Source organism: Nannobrachium achirus (assembly GCF_963921795.1).
Source record: "Nannobrachium achirus genome assembly, chromosome: 22".
Classification (NCBI taxonomy): domain Eukaryota; kingdom Metazoa; phylum Chordata; class Actinopteri; order Myctophiformes; family Myctophidae; genus Nannobrachium; species Nannobrachium achirus.
Window position 1 is genome coordinate 6,699,607 of NC_137829.1, and position 20,860 is coordinate 6,720,466.

The 20,860-nt window shown below is 41.7% G+C and overlaps 1 protein-coding gene across 1 annotated transcript in view; it reads right to left on the bottom strand.

Annotated features, from left to right (window-relative positions):
• Nucleotides 1–2,653: 2,653 nt before the first annotated feature.
• ppp2r3b (protein phosphatase 2, regulatory subunit B'', beta) overlaps nt 2,654–20,860 on the bottom strand; it is a 32,940-nt gene continuing 14,733 nt past the window's right edge. The window contains exons 3-14 of the mRNA XM_080753203.1: nt 17,776–17,961; nt 17,275–17,378; nt 16,476–16,578; nt 14,524–14,598; nt 11,878–11,964; nt 10,725–10,881; nt 9,312–9,360; nt 8,103–8,192; nt 6,959–7,134; nt 5,511–5,629; nt 5,075–5,184; nt 2,654–3,706 (exon numbers count right to left, since the gene is read on the bottom strand). Of these exons, the coding sequence (XP_080609329.1) occupies nt 3,571–3,706; nt 5,075–5,184; nt 5,511–5,629; nt 6,959–7,134; nt 8,103–8,192; nt 9,312–9,360; nt 10,725–10,881; nt 11,878–11,964; nt 14,524–14,598; nt 16,476–16,578; nt 17,275–17,378; nt 17,776–17,961 (1,392 nt within the window). The 3' untranslated portion in view covers nt 2,654–3,570. The remainder of the gene's footprint in view (nt 3,707–5,074; nt 5,185–5,510; nt 5,630–6,958; nt 7,135–8,102; nt 8,193–9,311; nt 9,361–10,724; nt 10,882–11,877; nt 11,965–14,523; nt 14,599–16,475; nt 16,579–17,274; nt 17,379–17,775; nt 17,962–20,860) is intronic.

Below are 20,860 nucleotides of genomic sequence, written 5' to 3' on the forward strand. Positions count from 1 at the left end.
TGGGTTTGTTTCCATTGTGGTCTTGACCAGTGTATTCAGTTCATTAAGACATTTAAAGACATGCAATAATAAACAAGTCATAATCAACACTATTAGCAATGAACTTTTTTTCTTTTTTTTAATTAACGTAATGAAGGTATTGTGTGTGTGTGTGTGTGTGTGTGTGTGTGTGTGTGTGTGTGTGTGTGTGTGTGTGTGTGTGTGTGTGGGGGGGGGGGGGGGGGGGGGTGCTCTTTTATAGCAGTTTTGAAGGAGGGTATAAGGAGTTATAGTGTGTCTTGGAATGTCTCATAGTTCTGGGATTCATGTCAACTAATGCCAATGCTTTGTAGACATTTCGTCACTAGTTCTTTATCATCCATTACACAAGAAATGACGCATATGTTATTTTAACTTAATCTGGTCATGTCAGGGCAGTAGGTCTTGCAAAGTACATCACTTTACAGATGCAAGCTTATGATCATGTAACATTGCAACGATGTCCAGTCTGTTGTTTTGATACATTTGTATTTAACATTATGGTAAATATTTATGATGGTGCTGAATTTACACTTGACCCAAAGTGTGGACTGGGTAATGTTTCTTTTATTTATTTTTATAAAGATGCATTTGACCCATAATTGGGCCAGGTTTGGAGTAAAACTGCACTCTGCTTACAAGTATTTGCATTCAAATATGGATATTATTTATTGGGTGTACATTTAAAGGATAATTCCTTTTCATAATTTGGCTCTCTGGTATTCAGAACCTGAACAGCATATCCAAGGGACTGGACAGTGTCTTGGAATGTAGAGAAGACTGCTGCCTTCCTGTCATCTGGTTGTCAGCTCTTCTGTGTAGACATTACCGGACTAGTCATCATCCCCAGCTTGGAGAATGCTGCATGTGTTATTTTGTAAGAGTATGTGGTCTGAATTTAATTTGGTCATGTTAGGGCAGCAGCGTTGCTAATGCAATTCATGTGCTCTGACCTCTTATTACAGATGCAAGCTTATGATCATGTAAACAAATAGTTGAAACTCTACAGTTATTTTGAAATGTATTACATGGAACATTGTGGTAAATAATTGAAAGTGCTGAATTTGCATTTGACCCAAAGTGTGTAGTGTTTTCTTTAAGATAAACTGGACCCATAATTAGGTAAAACTTGAATAAAACTGCACTCTGAGATTACCAGTATTTGCATTCAAATAGTTATTTATTGGGTGTACATTTAAATTACATTTCCTTTTTGTTATTTGGTTCTTTGGTATTCAGTCTTTAATATTAGAGTCATATGCCAAAGCAAGCTTCATCTTGCATAGTTGCCACAATTTAAAATAATTAAAAGAAAATGACTTATCCATTTATATTGGTTCCTAATGTCCATACACCAAATGTATAAATACATACTAGTCATCTGAACACTACATGAGATCAGGAATGATCCATGACTATTGCGTTTTCTAATTCTAGCATCTCAAATGCTGGTTTACCTAGTTTTGAAAATAAAGGTTCAAACAAGACTCGTCAAGACACTACATGCATTTAGCTGTACAACATTATTGCACTTACAGGCTTCTAAAGTCTGATTTGTACTTATTGTATGACAGTGTCCAGTGGTAATAGTCGATCTACAAGCTCTCTACACTTCATGGCACATTGTGAGCTTGTAGAGTTGCTATGTTTGGTATACATTATTATGCATAACAGGGCTATGAGTAATGTTGAAAAGGGAAGTACTTATTGGTCATCAAATTATAAGTTCAGTGTTGAGCTAAACCTCATCTATACTTATGGCGTACAACCGTGGTGCTCGCTGAAAGTAACAAGATGTGTGGATTTGCAATATTTGCAAAAGTGACTTCTTTCAGACAATGGATATCTATCCAGACCCTACAAATAATGACATTATATATATATCTTTATAGCTCTTCGTCACCATTTATTTGAACAAAACAAAACATTTAAAAATTGGTTCCATCTTTCTTGTAAAACTTGTCAGATAGAAAAAGAAAATTGGCCAATTAATTTACAACACAGCAAGCGCAAAATACATATTTACATCTATTAATAAATATCTCAATTTATATAAAACCATTTCTCAAACTGAAGTTTATATCTTGCAAAATAGAAGGTTCTATAAATGAACAAAAAACAAAACAGACACTTTGTGTGTGGCCAACTTTACAGTGTGTGTGTGTGGTGTGGTGTGGTGTGGTGTGGGTGTGTGTGTACATATACAGCAGGTCAACTGTGTCTAGTTTGGCACTTTCAGTATTCTCCAGCGGTCTCCTTCAATCAAACCATGGCAGTATTTACATTCTTGCAGAGTACTATTATTATCTGGAATGTCAGATTAGCCAAGATACCCAAATGTTAATTCAAATTAACATGATGGCTGTCTAATAATACACATGTACCGTATTTTCCGGACTATAAGGCGCACTTAAAAGCCTTTAATTTTCTCAAAAAACTACAGTGCGCCTTATAGTCCAGTGCGCCTTATATATATGGATCATTCATTGACATTGACATTCCCTTTAGCACAGCTCCATCTGTTGGATGCATAACGCAACGGTAGCGTCTATGCGCCTTATATATGAAAACAGTTCGAAAATAGACCATTCATTGACAGTGCGCCTTATAGTCCGGTGCGCCTTATAGTCCGGAAAATACGGTACTACTGTACCTGAATGAGCTCTAGCGTGTTGTATGAAAGTAGCATTGGCCCAGTTCAACCTAGCAGCTTCCAGCCAGTGTTCGAACTAGTGCTCAGACTGCACAACCTCCATCCCTGTAATCAGTGTGATGTGTGAGCATTATGCTCGGGTAGATTGAAGGCCATTTCCACCCCCCATCCCCCCCATTTTAGTCATTGAAATTCCTCCAATGTTTATAGTCCCTATCACCGCCAACCCCTAAGACTTAACTGTTGATCTAGAAAGGGTGTCGACAACCACATCGCCTCTGATACAGTTGGCAGCTGCTTCTATTCACCTCTTAATTGCAACAAAATTGAATATTACGGAACACTAGCAGCCCGATTCGATGAATTTGAACATTTATGGAGTTGCAAGACCATTAAATACGGAGCATCCAGTGGACAAAGACAGATCTACAAATGTCCGAATTGAAGAAAATCTGTCAGTCTTGTCCTAAAAAGCGTGCAGAGGAACACTCTATTCATCCCAGTTCTGCTCCTTGCTGAACAGGCAGCCTACCAACCTGTAGGAATCACTAGTGCAGCCACCCTCCTGCCGGCTTTCCACCCGCAAACATGGCCAATTGTGTTCATTAGAGCGCCCGGCACGGAGGAATGAAAACCCAATCTCCGCTGTGGTGAGAAGGAACTTTACCCAGATGCCCCCCATTGCCCGATCTCTGATTAGGGTGTCATTCTGGCTAGAGAGCAAGTTTGCTCCTGGACACGTGTGTCCTCCTGTCTCACTGACTGAATGGGAACTTAACCTGAAACCTGTGTAGCGCTGACTGAGGCTTGGTGGCGTTCAACTGCCTTAGCTCTGCCGTATGTGTTATGTCCGTCGCAGAGCAAGGTCGTGATTACGTTTTTAAAAACTTGGAGGAAGGTCATTCATAGTCATCCTTGTATTCATAGTCGTCCAGGTTGCAGTGTGGACTGGGGAACTCAAAGAAGTGCTTCTTGCTCCTCAAATCCTGCTCACTGGAGATGTGCTGCCCTATGGGGCTCAAAGGGTTCTCGTACCTGTACAGACAAACAGATCAATGATGGAGAGTGAGACAACAAAAAATCATTGATTTTAAACCAAGGAAGCGGATAGGAAACAATACGTTAGTGATGGATCATATAAAAACTTCCAGCAGACCACGTAATGTTCAAGGACTGAGAGACATTTGTAACAGACAAAAGCTTTGCATTAAAGGACATACCAAAACATACTGCAGTGTGTTAAGATTTTTGAGGAGGCTATTGATCCTGCTCCTTTCAGTAGGGTATGAAAATCTTGAAACTAGCTTGAGCTACATGGTCTACTCTGTTTGAGATGAGAGGGGGCAAGGGTTGCTCCACTGTAGGGGAAACAAAGAAAGTGTCTGTCCAGTTCTGAACAGACTCCCAGCTCCTGGGATGCCGATTCTTCCCATCATCATATAATAGGTCATAAGTTCAGAGCAGACAGTGGGGCAGAGGCTAGGAGTGGGTTTAAACCTTTGGCAAACATAGGGAGAGAGGGGAAGAGGTCCAAAGTTTAGCCACTGCTGGTAACCCTATGTCTCCTTACCTGCCCGTGTGAACAGTCTGTCATTAGGAGTCAGTGGTGTTCTTAAAAGCACCACATAGCATCGCTGTCAATGGCTTCATCTATCACTGGACTAGGGTTGCAACTATCGATTATCTTCTTAGAGACTATTCTATCGATCACCTTTTCGATTAAATGTAGTGTAAGAGAAATGTTTAAACAAAAGTTTTTTGTTAAAAGGTTAAATCTCTATATTCTGTATAGTGTTTGTTCAATAACAGGAGTCTTCCGTCTCTCCAGCTCTTTAATGAACAGAAAATACATTTTCAGGTGGGTTGTCAATTTAAGTCAAATAGGAGAGTACACCCATTTACCAACTTCTATTTATATTGTGTTCTAATGGTATAACTTTGTCTGCTCACTTTGTGTCATGACTTTGCAATTTCACTTCATACTGTATGTGTACACTGTATGGGTTCTCTCTCCTGTTTAGATAAAATTGGTAACATGGATTTTCGGTTTACTAAAGAGCGGGAGAGACACTCAACAGCAATGATTGCTATCAGAATATAGTGTAGCTAATTAACACTTATTTTAGCAAAACAATATCACTTACTGCGCTTTTAAACAAATAATCGAGAAGAAATTACATATATACAGTATATTTTAGTCCCATTTTATACTTGGCCTACTGACCTATTTTATACTTACTGTCAAACAACAATGTGGTGTAAAAACAGTGATCTATAAAGCTACAAGAGATCTACTGTTTGCCATTTTTGAAAGTCGGTTATTGATCGTTTCTTTTGTCTTTTGTGTAAAAAAAAAAGAAAAGTGTTCCACAATTTCAGAATTGACCATAAATCAAGTCTCACCCGTCATTGTACTGGTCACCGCCGGCAGCCTCCTCAGCCACCAGGATGTCATACTCCTCTGCAGCGTACTTCTCCCAGTCAGACATCTCCTGGCGCTCCACCTCCATCTCCTTAGAACAAAGCACGTTGCAGAGACAATATGTCAGATGTGAACATATGACTTCAAATCAGTATCACCATTAATTAACACTTTTGCCTCGATTATGATTAATGAACAATTATAGACCCTTTTTTGTGTGTGAAAAGTGCTTATCTACAAACTCACAACGCATCGCGAACCAGCTTGTAGATGTGGTATTTCTGCTATTTTTGTACACTACTATTGTACAATGAAGTATAATACCGGATTATATGGTTAATCAGACTAATAGTTTTAGTCAATCATAAAAAAATCTATCATCAAAATATCTTATCAGAATCTTTTCTTGTTAATTACCCTTATGAGAGAGAAGGGGTCCCTCTGCTCGTGATCCAGGTACTTCTCAATGTTGAAGAATGTGTCAAAGAAGATGTGGGCCATTTTGCATCTCTTCAGGTCCCGCAGTGTGATCTTACCTGGGAGTGGGGATATAAAATGGATAAACTTCATGACGGGCATTCCCTTATTTCACCTGTCCGTCCACAGCCTATGTCTATGTCACAGGTTCGATTTGGCTAAGTGTTCAACCATATCCCTGTCGGCCCTGTCGGCCTGAAATACCCCGCAGAGGTGCGGCTATGTCTCGTGTTTCATGCTTATAACTCGGCTGGTACGGCGTGTCACTGCTTCCACTAAAAGGTCAGATTCTTTCTGCTGCCATCCAGATAGACGGCATACTGGCAAAGCCTAAATGCTGGAGGGAGGAGATTGTCGACAGTGAGTACGAGTATCCAGAGCCAGCCAGGACAGATCAATCAATCAATCAATCTCTCATCGATTACTATTTGCTAAGCGGATGATCAGGCCTGGCCCTGGACACGTGCTGTGACTGTCACCAACTCTGTGTGTGTGTGTGTGTGTGTGTGTGTGTGTGTGTGTGTGTGTGTACTAGGGCTTTCACCGACTAGTCGACTAGTTGACTAGTCGACTAGTATAACCACTAGTCGGTCTTGTAGGTACTAGTCGAAAAGTCGAAAAAAAATATATATTTTTTTTTTTCTTCTTTTTTTATGAAGACCTAGCAAACTCATTTCAATTCGATTATAGTTGTTTTATGTCTAACAACCATTACAAACGGAATATTATTATCCAGTCACACACACACCTTGCTGCATCTCCCCACCGAGGGGTTAATATTCCCAAAGACAGTGGAGTGGAGTTCACCCAGAGTTCACCTAAAGTGCTCCGTGTCGCGTCTGCACACAGCAGTGAGTTGTGAGACTAGTCCTACAGTCAGAATATAGTTGTTTAACAGTATAACATCGTAGCGCGATCATAGCAGCAAGTGAGGACAGGCCAGTTCTTGCTACAACGAACAGACCGACAGACGTTCCGCACGTTCGTTTGATTAGAAGTAATTAAAAGACAGAGGAGTGTTTGTGTTGTGTAGCGAGCTAGCCAGCTAGCCTGGCTAGCCGACCATGGAAATGGATATATGTCCTTTGTTTACGAGAGACAGCAGCTATTGGTGAGTAAGCATGGCTTTCTATTACTGTAGCAGCTCAAATGGATGTGGCGATTGTGAAATGCTGGTCTTGTTGTTGCACTGACTTGCACACGTGGGGTTTGTGTGTGAGTATCCGTTGTCATGGTAACTTGGCTGCTGTGAAAGCCGTGCCACAGCGCTCTTTATTATGACATAATATGTTAACGACTAGTCGACTACCAGTGGCTTCAACTAGTCGATCTGTAAAAAATGCTTGAAGTGAAAGCCCTAGTGTGTACACATGTTAAGCGGGTCTGACCTTCAACCTCTGGCTTGACGAGGTCGAGCATTTGGCAGAGGCAGTCCTCAAATGGCAGGGGTTCGATGGCCATAGACTCCAGCTTCTGGCACTGCTCCTCGTAGAAGTACTCCAGCTCGTACATGCTCAACACCCCATCTCCATCCACGTCCATGCAACGGAACCAGTACTCTATACTGGACAGACACAGGGGAGACGGGCGGGGAGAGTGTGAGTCCTTAATGTCTCAACATCTTGGAGATACTTTCCACCCAAAGGAGGAAAGAAACACTACTGTATATTAAAGAGCAGCTTTAACCACCTAAACCGGGGGTCAGCAACCCGCGGCTCTAGAGCCGCATGTGGCTCTTTAGCGCCACCCTAGTGGCTCCCTGGAGCTTTTTAAAAAATGAATTAAGGGAAAAAGATAGGGGGGAAAATATATATTTTTTTGGTTTTAATAAGGTTTCTGTAGGAGGACAAACATGACACAAACATTCTTAATGCTTTCCAATGCTGTAAAAATGTGTAGAATATTAAATGTAATGCTCATTATGTATTTGTAGCCTACTTAGTCATTTTGACAGTAGGCTGATATAGCTATAGACTTTTAATATATTGTCACTGTCAGTCAGAAACCTTGTATCTCCAAGTTTCAAATGTGTATGTTTTTTTTAAGTAAAGCCCTGTGTCATCATACAAGACTGACGCACAAAAGTAGTGAAAACAGCAGATCTACAAGCACACAACGCCTCGCGATGCGAGGCGTTGTGTGCTTGTATGTCGGCTGTTTTCACTAGCTTAGTTCATTTTGTAAATGATGAATACAAAACGAAGTTTGGACATACAAGGTTTCCACCTGACAACAACGATATATAAGGGTTTTATAATTTTTTGCGGCTCCAGACAGATTTGTTTTTAGTTTCTTTGGTCCAATATGGCTCTTTCAACATTTTGGGTTGCCGACCCCTGACCTAAACCTTGAATACTGTCAACTAATACTTAGTTAACTGGGGTCGGCTCTGTATCTGGTCTGCTCTTTCCCCCCCTCTATGCCAAATCTGATCTACAAGCTCACAACATGTTGTGAGCTTGTAGATCTGTCATTTTCAGCAACATTGAGATAGTAGTTAATAATCAAGTCGTTAACCCAATGTTTGCTTACCTGGTATCGGACCTCTTGTCCTCCTCAGAGATGAGGAACCAGACAAATTCGGCATAACTCAAACGCCCCTCCTTGTACGCCCGTCTGTCCCTGAAGGAACACAAGGCAGGTTGATGATCCATGTTAACTTTCAACATTGTTCACTATCCAAGCTTTAGAGTGACTCGTTCAACCCATTAACTCTTTTATCGCTTCGGACGTTTCCGTTCGCCCCAATTTTGAACCCAGCTCGTTGCCAATACGAACGCTCGTTCTTTTACCTTGTCTGATGACAGTAAGCTGATGAGGGGTGGCGCAGGTGTGTACAGTAAAAACATCTCCCGTAATGCTGCTTTCAAATCTCCACCACACGTAAACATCAATGATGTCCAATTCACTTCCTGGCTGTTCTCTGTGGACCTGATCTAGATTATGCATTTCTATGCTCTGAACGACCCACATCTATTCTTTGCATAAGGCTGCCCTCTGCCGCCAGCTTGGCCAAAGTACACATATAATAAATACAAATAAAAATAAATCGTTTGAAAATATTCAATAGATCTTTTTCTATAACATCGCAAAGGTAAGCTGCTTTTTGCTGGCACCAGCCCCAATAAATAAATAATAAATCTGGCAGTAGAACTGTTAACTCATCCACTGCTTATGACTAGTTTGACGAGTTATATTTATGGGTCCACTCTGCTTATGACAAGTATGACGGAAAAAAAAAGTCTAGTAAACATGATTTCAATCGCGATTTTGCATGTTCCACCCCCATACAACCCCATCTTTCATAAAGGGCAGCCATCTTTGCTTACATAACATGTAAAACATAATGGCTATTATCTCAAGAATGCCTGAACGGATTTCCAATCGGATTTTTTTGTTTGAAAGCTGTGAACAAACTGCACAAACATGGTGCATGATCTGTGCATGGGCGTGCATGATCTGTGCACTATAAATTACATGGAAGTCTATGGAGACTTCTGGCGGGGAGATCCCAAAGAAGGCATATTTAAATGGCAGTAGATGTTAAGGAACAGGAACCCCTTTTTGTGTTTTTACCCTTCAGGACGGGAACACATTGTCGTGTTGTTGTTGTTATGTACACAGTATATAGCAACATAATTGTTTTGTAATTTCTGAAAACTTAGGTCAGGCTCTAGAAGGCATTTTTAGAATCGACCTCAAGTCTAAATGGGTTAAAAAGGAGGTTCATTGGTCACTCACCTCGTTACCGTTCCTGAGAATATCCTTTCGATCATCTTGTGAGAGATGGCTGGAAAACACAATGGAGAGAAAACATTTACGATACAAGCACTTGAATTCCATGTTTTTAAGTATCTGGCTCTTTCAGCTTAATGTATAACTCTCTCAGACTGCCCTTCATCCGTTGTCACACATCATAAATCCAACATCATTGCAAAATGTAGCTCTGTTTTTATCTTGACAATACCATAAATATTCTGTTCATCATTTTTGGCCACTCGCTGGTAGTAATTGTGCCAGACATGGCGTCACCCAGCCAGAGCATAATACACTGCTCTCCCATTGATCTTGTGTCTCATTTCCCCTGCTGCACTCATGGACCCATCAACCAAGAACATGTGGTGTGGAGTGTGTGGGAGAGAAACTTCCCTTTTCCCAAGTGTGTACTTGTGTGTGGACTCGACCTGGGCCTAATGGTATTAAAAATAGAGATGTTACCGATCAATCGGCAATGGATCGGATCGGGCCGATCAAAGCGTGATCGGCGATAATCGGTGGTTTAGATCAAAAGGTAAATTCACCGATCTGATCCGATCGGTGCATCCGATCAACCAGCCGTTCAGTATGCCCACTTAAGGCCATTTTGGGGTATTGATTTCCACAGTGCTGAAGGAATAATTAGTTACTGCTATGATAATAAATACATAGTAATGCTGGTAAATAACTATAAGGCAAATATATAAATGAATTCATGAGTGAATTAATTAATTAAAGTTAAAACATTAACATTTAGAAAATATAAATAATATATAAATAATAACTTGATCGGATCGGTGATTGATCGGTATCGGGTGATCAAACTTTTGTGATCGGTGCTCGGTGATCGGTTCCAAAAAACCTGATCGGACCATCCCTAAAAATACCTATTTTCGATTCAGCCTTCTCACTTGGCAGATAAATGAGAATCGTCGCATAGAAGAAGACAACAGCTGCTGGGTAATTTTATGTGAAGCGTTTACTCAATTAAATTTCAAATACTTGGCAGTGACTGACAAGTTACTTGTCACCAACTCCTGATACAGTAAACCCAACTTATCTGGCACTATGTGGAGGTTAAAGCAACACTGGAAGGTACAGAATGTTGCTGGTCGCAAGTGGCTACAAAAGTTAACTTTTGATACTTGAACCACTAGTCACGCAAGACCACATAAATGAATAGTAGGGTCATGAGCTTTTTTGTGCCAGTGAGGAGACGAGTGTGGATTGCTCAATACCTGTATAGATGGATTAAAAGTGGGAGAAAAGACCAATTGATTTGTAACCGTATAGAAAGTGTACATGTAACAAAATGGACAATACAGTATGGGTATATAGGTATATGGGTCGTTGTGTATTGTGGGATGGACATGTGTGGTGTGTGTGTGTGCACTGTACCTTGGTCATTGTGTCGCGCCATGTCTCTCTGGTCTATGTAGAGGTCGTGGTCAGCATCCAGCTCCCAGAATTTGCAGTAGATGACGTAGAAATGTTCATAAGAGAAGAACTCTGTCAGCTGGTTGACATCTTCCTCTTGCTCCAGCAAGGCTACATTCTGGAGAGAACAGAAGGAGAGGAAGACATTAACTTTAGAAAACTAATGGTTCCATTTCCCGACTGAGCAGCTGGCCATTGTGCTCAATCACAGAGAAATTATGCTTCCCCCCCCAGAGTACCCTGCATGAAAAAAAAAAGAAAAACTACAAACAAAGACACAAAATAATAACAAAAACAATGAATAAATTAACTTGAGAAAAATGAGGAAAAAGACAACAAAATTATACTTAAAGGGATAGACCACATTGGTAGAGTTTGGGTTGTGTAGTTACCTTGCCATAATGTTACTCCAAAAGGTAGACAAGAAATCAAAAATAATTGCTCCATTGACTAGAAATTGATAATTAAAAACATGCTCCTCATTGACTTACTCATTGTACTGTACGGTGAAACTGCTCTCAAAAGTCACTCTTTTAGCCCGTAAATGAATGCAAACAAAGCTGATTCCGACAGAATAAAATATCACAAAACCTAGTACTGTCATTTTCCTATAGAAACCGGGACTGGATCTGTGGATTTGGATTGTCAAATAGTAAAATCGATTGGAAGCTTATGAAATTAAAAAACAATACCGGGTTTTTCTTCAAATATTCACTCAAATACTCTCTATAGCGAGTATTCTCTCATATTATCGAAAACCGGGGTTACGGTCGTAACCTATAGTTTGGTGATGTTCTATATTGTCAGAATCAGCTTTGTGTTTGTTTACGAGCTGAAAGAGCCTCTTTACTGTACAGAGTAAAGTATTATACTTTATATATACTTTATATAAAAATTACTTTTTTGAATGATCCATATCTAGTCAATGGAGCAATTATTTTAGATTTCTTGAACACCTTCTGAGTAACCAAAGTGGTCTTGCCCTTTAAATGTGTAATCTGAGGATGGCCGCAACACAAATAACCAGATGAGAACCAGTATGAAAAAACTAAAAACTACCACAAAGAGAGGGTTTGTCTGTATACTTTATAGACTTTATAGAGTGATGTCCGACCTGAAGGAAGTTGCTTTTCCGGAGCTCGGAGCATGTGATTCTGCCGGTCCATGACCGGTTCACATTGTAGAATATCCTCTGGATCACCTGATAAATCACACACACCCAGTCAGTGGTGGTAGCAAAATGTTTTGCTTTTAAAGTCCTGTAATCCAGGGGTCTTCAACAGGAGGTCCTCGGAGTTTCTACAGAGGGTCTTCCAAATATCTGTGAGGTAGAAACCTTTTTTCTAATTTTTATAATAACCACTTGAACCCTAGTGTCTGTATTCTGAGAACTTTCGCCAAAAATAGCAGATCTACAAGCTCTCGGCATAGAGGTTTGGCGTAGACTAGAGGAGGAAAAAGAGCAGACTAAGTACAGCGTGAAAGTTTATTAAGTGTTGACGGTTCAAGTGGTTAAATATCTGAAAACTCACATTGACATGAATCCAAAATACACTGATGATTGTGCTGTCAAACAATGAAACTATATGGAATCTATGAACAGGTTGTGGGGGTCCCTGCTTCATCTCTCGCTCAACTAAGGGGTCCTTGACCTGAAAACGTTGAAGACCCCTGCTGTAATCACAACTGTACTTGAGTAAAAGTACCAAAGCTTAATATACTTACGGTACCAAATGTAAAGGTACTCATTAAACAGAAAGGTAATGCATTATATTCATCACTTTGAAGTGGTGTAAAGTAATATCGTTTTTGTTTCATTAAGTGTTAGGTATACCAAGTCTAGGCCTGTGGCGATTCACTTTTTCCCGATTCGATTCGATTTCGATTCATAGGCTGACGATTCGATTATATCACGATTATTGCGTTTTCCTGCGATTTGCGATTCGAATCACGATTATTGCGATTTTTCCCCAAAAATTACAGCTTTTTTATATTGAAACATTTTAAAACAATTCTAAACAATATAAAACATTAAAAGTTGAATCATATACTTCAAATCAATGCAGCCAAATAAAGTCAGTCAATCTTTCTGACATTTATTTCAGCCAAAGTGCCAGTGGTACCACATTACAACAACATGTTCCTGGTCAAGATGCCAGAAAACACAGAACAAAACAGTCATAAAAAAAAGAAGAAAAAAAAAAGAAATTGCTGTGCTGCAGGCCTACAGCACTGTGCTAGCTTTAGCCATAACATGACATCCTCATGACCTAAAACTGTTCCTTTAGGACCTGTACTTACTCTGACTGAAAGTGGTTATTTCACCATCAGGTTAATTTCGCCTTAAAAAAATAAATAAATAAAATCGGGAAAATCGATTCTGAACTTTGAAAATCGATTAATTGAATCGCCAGCATTAACAAATAAATAAAATCGGGAAAATCGATTCTGAACTTTGAAAATCGATTAATTGAATCGCCAGCATTAACATCACGATAATATAGTGAATCGATTTTTTTGCACAGGCCTAACCAAGTCCCAAGCTGAAATGATATTATACTAAAGAGCGGGAAATAATTTTCCCCACATACACACTAAAGCTGGTTGCACACTGCTGCGTTTTTCTATGCGAAATGCGTTTTTCAGGGCAAGGAGAGAGAGAGAGATAGACAGAGCAAGGGACCGAGTGGTGCGCGAAACGGGGGCCAGTGTGCAAACGTAACTGACATAACGTGAGGTTGATTTTTTTATTCACGCGCTCCGAAATTCACCCCGATATTCGGCCCGAAAAACGCAGCAGTGTGCAACCACCTTTACATCCTTTAATGTTGCAGCTGGTTAAGGTGGGACTGATTACTGTATGTGCGGCTGGGTAGCTTAACCTATAATATACCATTATGAATTACTAGTAACAAAAGCCATCAAATAACTGTAGTGGACTAAAAACTACAATATTTGCCTCAGAGATAAAAGTATATCAAAATACTCAACTAAAGTGAAAGTACTTGAGTAAATCTGCTTAGTTTCCAGCACTGTGTCCAGCTCAAACGTGCTGCCAAGCGAGCATGTAGGAATGCACTGGGGAAAGGGCACCGATACGGTGTGATTTACAGTACAAGGAACGACTATCTGTAGATATCTGCTGGAGATATTTGCTGAGTAAAGGCTCGGGGCAATGCATTTAGAATGGCGTCACTTTTCCTGCTTGGAGTTATTTACCACTCTGACTGTAGAAATGGACCATTTTGTTAACCCATTTAGGCCTAGAATTATTGAATGCTTTAACCAGTGAAGTTTTAAATATATATTTTTTTGGCAAGTCTTTGAATACATCTTTATGATAGTGAACATTTGTAACTCAAATATTTGCTTCTGGGGGGTCCCTGATACAATATTTTGGGGTCCCTGATACAATATTTTGAGATGGGGGGGGGGGGGGGGGGGGTCCCTGGAACAACATATTTTGAGATGGGGGTCCGTGGCCAAATGCATGTAGTTTTGGGGGTCCTTGGCATGAAACATTTTGAGAACCACTGACAGAAAAAAAACACTTATAGAAGACACAAATTTTCAAGATTTTTCAAAAATAGCAGATCTACAAGCTCGCAGCACGGCACTCGGTGTCGCGCTGTGAGCTTGTATATCTGCTATTTTTTTATATTTAAAGCATAAATTATTGCGTAATAATGTATTCAGGCCATTCAGGCCTATTAAATGAACAGTGTTGATTTTACGGTGTTATTTTGCTGGTCTCTCTCACCGTGTTGATGTAGCGCGAGTGAAAGTCGGAAGCCTCCTTCAGAAAGGCCAGGCCAGCGTGAGAGTTCACCACATCCTGGGGAAAGGAAGGCAAATGTCTCATTTAAACTAGAATGCCACGTATTTCACAGGTTCTGAATTTGTTTCTAAACGCTTAGGGCGTGGTTTCAGAAAAGGTTCTGTGAACCTAATTTGGGCCCTGTTCAGGAGCTGATACTAACCCCCGAGTGCGAACCAGAACTCAGAAGTTATACTTTCAAAAGTATTTAGAAAATAACCCATCTATAAGTGAGCTTTTGATCAGCTTCTTTTTTTTATCACCTACCTGCCCCTTCATGGGTGGTTTTGGTTATAATGGAAACGTAAAGAAAAACCCAATCACAGAACTTCACAGGTTCTGGAAAGTTTCGGAAGGTTGTGGGTTACCCTTTCTTGGTAAAAAACAAGTGCCAAAAGTCAGCCCACTCTGTCAGAAGGTTATGGGTTACCCTTTCTTGGTAAAAAAAAAGTGCCAAAAGTCAGCCCACTCTGTCTCTCCCATCCCTACAATAAAACTGTAAAGAGAAAAAGGACCAGACCGGACAGCAGAATCCTGTGCCCAATAACGATAACAAATACATACTGTATGTTCGTTTACTCTGCTGGAAGCCTTCCGAGTCGGAGAGATGAGTGAGCAGCAGACACACCACATCTGTCTGTCTTTTGTGCTTGATGGTGCACATTAAAAAGATCGCAAGTGGGATGGGAACTTAGGGTACTTATTCAAACATCCACAGTTGTCAATGTCCATCTAGATCAATCCATCAGACCATCTGGTTCTTACGTTAAGCTTTGTGTAGAGAAATCGTAGGCCTTGATGTAAAAAAGGCGGTCCAATTCGAATGTTAACTTTTGAAGTCTGCAACAGTGGACCGGACTGGGTTTTTTCGGGGATGATCTTAACCTTTTCTGAGTGGGCAGAGAAATACAGGCCTGCAGTGACTGTTCTTAGTGGCTGCTCTCCCTTTTCCTGTGCCACAATCACCCAGGGTCTTTCATGTGGTGGGCTGCATTTCAAATGAACTATGAAGCTATATTGCTGCCATGAAACTCACGCTTTCCCTTACTATATGCCTGCCTCCAAACCTTTCTCCTCTCTGCTGGGGTGGGGGGGGGGGGGGGGGATGAGATGTTGACACAAATGCGAAGGCGGCAATGAAATTAAAAGGCTTTATTTTGGGGCGGGCCGCCGTGCCTCTTTGACTCTTCCTGGGAGAAATTAAATCATAGAAAAACACATAAATCACAGGGCTGAGGAAACAGGCGGGGACAGTCAAATCTACTCCACTGCAATCCACCTTTCATTCATCACAACAGTCAGAGGCGATTTTGCCGGGCAGCACAATACAAATTAAACAGCGTGTGCCAGAAGGCATCTCTGCTCGTATGCTAACGGCCCGGCTGGCCCGGCCCAGCCACTCCTGCTAGCATGAAAATGAATCCGTTGTGGGGAGGGCTGCGGGGCTCACCAGACAGACAGGGAATACAAACAGCCAGCACAGCAAAATCTGCATGACAGGACTTAACAAACAGTCAATTTGGCTATTCATATATTGAGATTAAAGTGCATCCCGTGTTTTCTGAGATAAAATTAAATCATTGCTGGTCCAAGCTGAAAGTTGATTGCAAGAGCCGTTTTATACATCTCATCCAACCAAGAGGTTAACTGACATTCGTTTTTGCTGAGCTGCAGTACAGTCCCCTCCCAAGTCTAGAAGGGAATTTTATTTTAGGCATAAGCTTTAACTAGTAAAATTCCCTTAGACATACCTCCTGTGCCACCCTGAATAAACCGTCACCACACCTCCACCTTTACAATTACAAAATATACTTAATCCCCACCATTCCGGTTTTACCCTCCCATCCCATGCTGCCAAGCCTAGCCCTCTCCCTGGGTGTGCTGTTAGCCTGTACCTGCAGGAATGGAAAAAAGTCCTCTTGTTCCAGGTAATTACAGCCAGGCTTGGCCAAGAGGTGCACAAATTTAGACGCGTCATCGTGACAGGTCTGCAGAGTTCTGGAGAGGAAAAGAGAGAACAGATGGCTTGCTGGGTTACTCCCTCATCATCCCTTGTACTAACCCCCCTGCACGCAACCTTCTACATGCAAGAGCACAAGTCTGAAATTATTTCAGCTCAAAAGAGGGAGTGCTGGTACATAATGCATTCCAAAATTAGGATTCTGAATTGTTGCTGGGGCGATTACAGACTCAAGAGCGTTAGGGGAATGCTGAAATAATGCTAGTCTCTGCTATGGCTTCTCGTCTTACTTGGTCACAAGCTTGTATAAAAAGGCCAGGTCGGACCACTTCTCTTGGGGGGCTCCCGCATTAATACAACAGCATGACTATCGCGCATACAACAGCATACAGTGCTGCAGAACCCATTGCACACTTGCACAGGCCTTCACTATAATACAAGCCCTGTAGTATTCCTTCTCTTTGTCAGAAAGAGACACATTGAATTGACTATTTTATGCATATAAAGTATATGCACAGAAGTGGTTCCTTCGAGGCTGCTTGTGACTTCTGTTAAGTGATTTCTTTTTTTCCCCCTCTCCTTTTGTTACAAATGAAAAAAAGAAGTGGTCATAATGGAAGATAACTGCAGTGTTTTCAGATCACCAGCGAGTCGCTGCCATTGTGTATGTGTGTGTGTGTGTGTGTGTGTGTGTCCCTGTGGTGCACTGGGCATGAGAGAAGCCATTGTCTTACTTTCTCCACATGGCCACGAACTTGTGAACGGACACTGAGCCCGATCTGTCGCCTCCAGCCGAGAAGAACAATGGGACCTTCCAGTAGAGAGGACACTCGCAGGCCTGTGGAGACGTGTAGGGGAGAGAATGGAAGTTGTGTACAAGAGGGAAGAAAACAAAATGTTTGTAGACAAACACACACGCATAATCTCTTTCTTTCAATACAGCCGTACGAGAGAAAGCAGAACAATCACACAGTGTCCTATGGTTGATAAGTGCTGCGTCGCATCATTCAAAATCTTCCCTGAGGAAAACGCTTGCTGTCAATTCTCTGTACGTGCAGGTTCCCCTCAGGTCACAGCTCTGCATTCCTCAGGGGGGACCCAGCCATAATATTTTCCATGGGGTTAAAAGCAGCAAACATTTCATAGAGTCAGAAGGGGCTAATGGCGCTAATGAAAATAATTTGCCGGGTGGCGGTGGCAGCCCCCCCCCCGCGCGCTACAAATCACATTCTCACCTTGGCAACCTGCCCCATGTCCTCAATGGTGGCCCTTTCATTGGGGAATTGGGAAAATATTTTCTCGATCTTGGAAATGAGGCTGTCGGTGTTGAGGTTGGCTTTGGGCCTGCCACGCGGGAAGTAGAACTTTGGAATGCTTTCACTCAGTGCTGTGGTGACGGGCTCCTCCGGCTTTACCTGGGCCTGAGAGAGAGAGAGAGAGAGAGAGAGAGGGGGAGGGGGGAGGGGGGGGGGGGGGATGGGAGGGGGTAGTGACAGAAACAAACTGTGTTAGCCACTGGTACTAGCAAATGCTAACACTTCACATCCACACAGAAGCATGTGCTAAAGCTGGCTTTGCTAGCTCTAGTAAACACTCATGACCCACACACGGCAAACCCCCAGCCGTCCATTAGGGAAGAGTTATGATTGCTCTGCAAATCATTTCCCCCGCCACTCGTGCCCATTAACCATTTATCCGTAATGGCTTTCAATTAAGACATGTCAACTGACATTGGCAGGTACAGAATGGACCATTTTGTATTATTTTGGCCCCCTGATAGACTGCTACACAAAGCCCCGTTTCTGACTAATGAATGTCATCATCAGCAAATGTCAATGAAGAGCTGAGGAAAAGACAGGCTCCAATATCGCTGGATAGTAGAGAGAGCTTTTGGTGAGAGAGAAAATGAGCAATGTGGTCATCATCTGAGATGTAGTCTGTATTTGACCTGCACCACAAGGGAATACACAGAACTTTAATTTATCTCCAAGAGTATAAAAATGATGGGTCCATTTGTACACATGGATAAATTATTAACACTGAGGATTGTACTGTGTAGGTAGGCAATAGAATACCCAACATCATTCCAAAATACATAATCAACCAGGAATCTTTAGCTTACAGATTAAGCAACAGTTTCTCAACTTTAGCACAAGTGCCCTTACACAGCGGTCAAAACAGACAACATAATGGGTCACTTAGTATACTACTACTCTTGTGCAATACCGTCACGACATCATCATGGGAGTGTAAGTGTATCCATGTTCCCCGGGTTATATGTTCCCCCCAACCCTAACGTAAGTGGTGGACCATAGACTTGGGGAACATAGCGATGACACCGACATCATGATCAAACAAACAGTCCAGTAAAGCTTGTGGGCAGCCAGAACGGGCAGTTTGGCTTTCATCTCAGAGTAAAGGGAGAGGAATGCGTGTGTGATCTAGTGAGAGGACAGATAACAAATCACTAGATAACCACATTGTCCATGTCCTTGACGAGAATGGACATGCATGCATCAGAGTGAGAGAGAATGCAAGAGAGAGAATGAGCAGAGCCACCATGGCTGGGTTTAAATAACAGGCCAGATTGCAGGCAGACGACAGCAGTTGCTCATGACAGCTTTGCAGATAGATGAAACGCGGTCACGTGCTTTTGTGCACATTTTAAGTTTGTACCGTAGACAGAAGGTACAGTAGGAGTTAAGAGCTCATACTGGATCCACGGACCAGCTCAGTTTCTCTCTCAGCTCCCTGTCCCTGTGCATTTCAATCCCAACTAACTCCTATGAATGTCATTCCAAAGTGCCGCAGCCTTTGGTAACTTAAAACCTTGAGTATGCCAGTGCTTGTGCACAGCTGTGATTGTGTGTGTGTGTGTGACTGGGTGTTTTGCATCCCCAACGCAACACTCCAGCCGGGACGCAAAGTGACAGCTTTGCCTACAAGGGCTTTGGGTGCGCCAAGCATGCCACTAAGTTCCACAACCACCACACTGGAAACCAATCTTTCCTTTTCAATGGTTAACAACCATGACATCATGCAATAACATTAAGCCCAGGGTCTAAGCTGTCACGATCAATTTAGTTCCATACCAGTTTGATTTACGTAGTCCTGCTAAGCATAGCAAACATACTGTTAGGAGATTCAATGGCACAGCCTCCACTCTGTGTGAGCCAAGAGGAACTACGCTTCCAGCAACAGGCTTTTCATATTCACGCTTGCACACACACAAACATATTCAAATCCCAAATGCATGTGCAGTGATGTCTCACATTATTAGCTAGTTGCTAAACAAGACTAGGTCAAAACCTAGTATGTCTGGATCGTGTATGAAATTCTGGAGAGCTTTTAATTTGAAACGACGGATACAGGAACAAGCAGTGTTTATAGAGCATCGCAGCGGAAGTGGATGCCTGGGGTCACTTTCACTTTCACCATTCATTTTCGCCATAGACTTTTACAAAAACATTTATAACAATTATGTTAAGCCTCGAACCAAGCCATCCAGGATGGAGGTGAATCGTGATCATATAACCTTTTTTTCTATGAAAAGAACATTTTGAAAATCTCTAAACAAAGGGTAGTTATTAAATGTAGTATATCAAATAATGTAATATTAAAATATGTTTTCACATAGGATCAAAGGTTATATGGTCATGATTCACCTCCATCCTGGATGGCTTGGTTCGAGGCTTAACATAATTGTTATACATATTTTTGTAAAAGTCTATGGCGAAAATGAATGGTGAAAGTGAAAGTGACCCCAGGCATCGACTTCCGCTGCGACGCTCTATAGGGCTGGGCCACACCATTGCTGTCCAGCCAAAAAACATCTTGGCTGCTGCCTTCTAGCTCATGCACGCCCAAAGACTATTTACATGATTCAAGAATCTGTTCTCTGTTCCTTTAATAACCAAATGAACACACTTGCACAGGCCACTGCTAGGAGATCAAAAATTGCAGTTGTTTGTTATGCCACTCAAACCTGCCCAGTTATCACCTATTGTTAGATCTGATAAACGCACACATCTTTATGCCGGGGGACTGCATCTCACTGCCTAAATGGAGATGTAATTCTGTAATTGTAGGTTACAGACAACACTCGTATAAGGGGGCTGAATCTAGCCTAGTAAACTGACTCCTCCCATCTTCAGTTCGAATCTGCAGAGGAGTCTAGCCTCCAAGCAACACAAGCCATTCGGGCGGAAGCAAGCGCTCTTCCTCGCCAATCAGCATTCGAGCTCAGGAGCTCTGTGATTGACAGTGCGCTTTGGCCAATCAGGGAATTCTATGACGTCGCTTCGGTGCGGAAGCGATCTG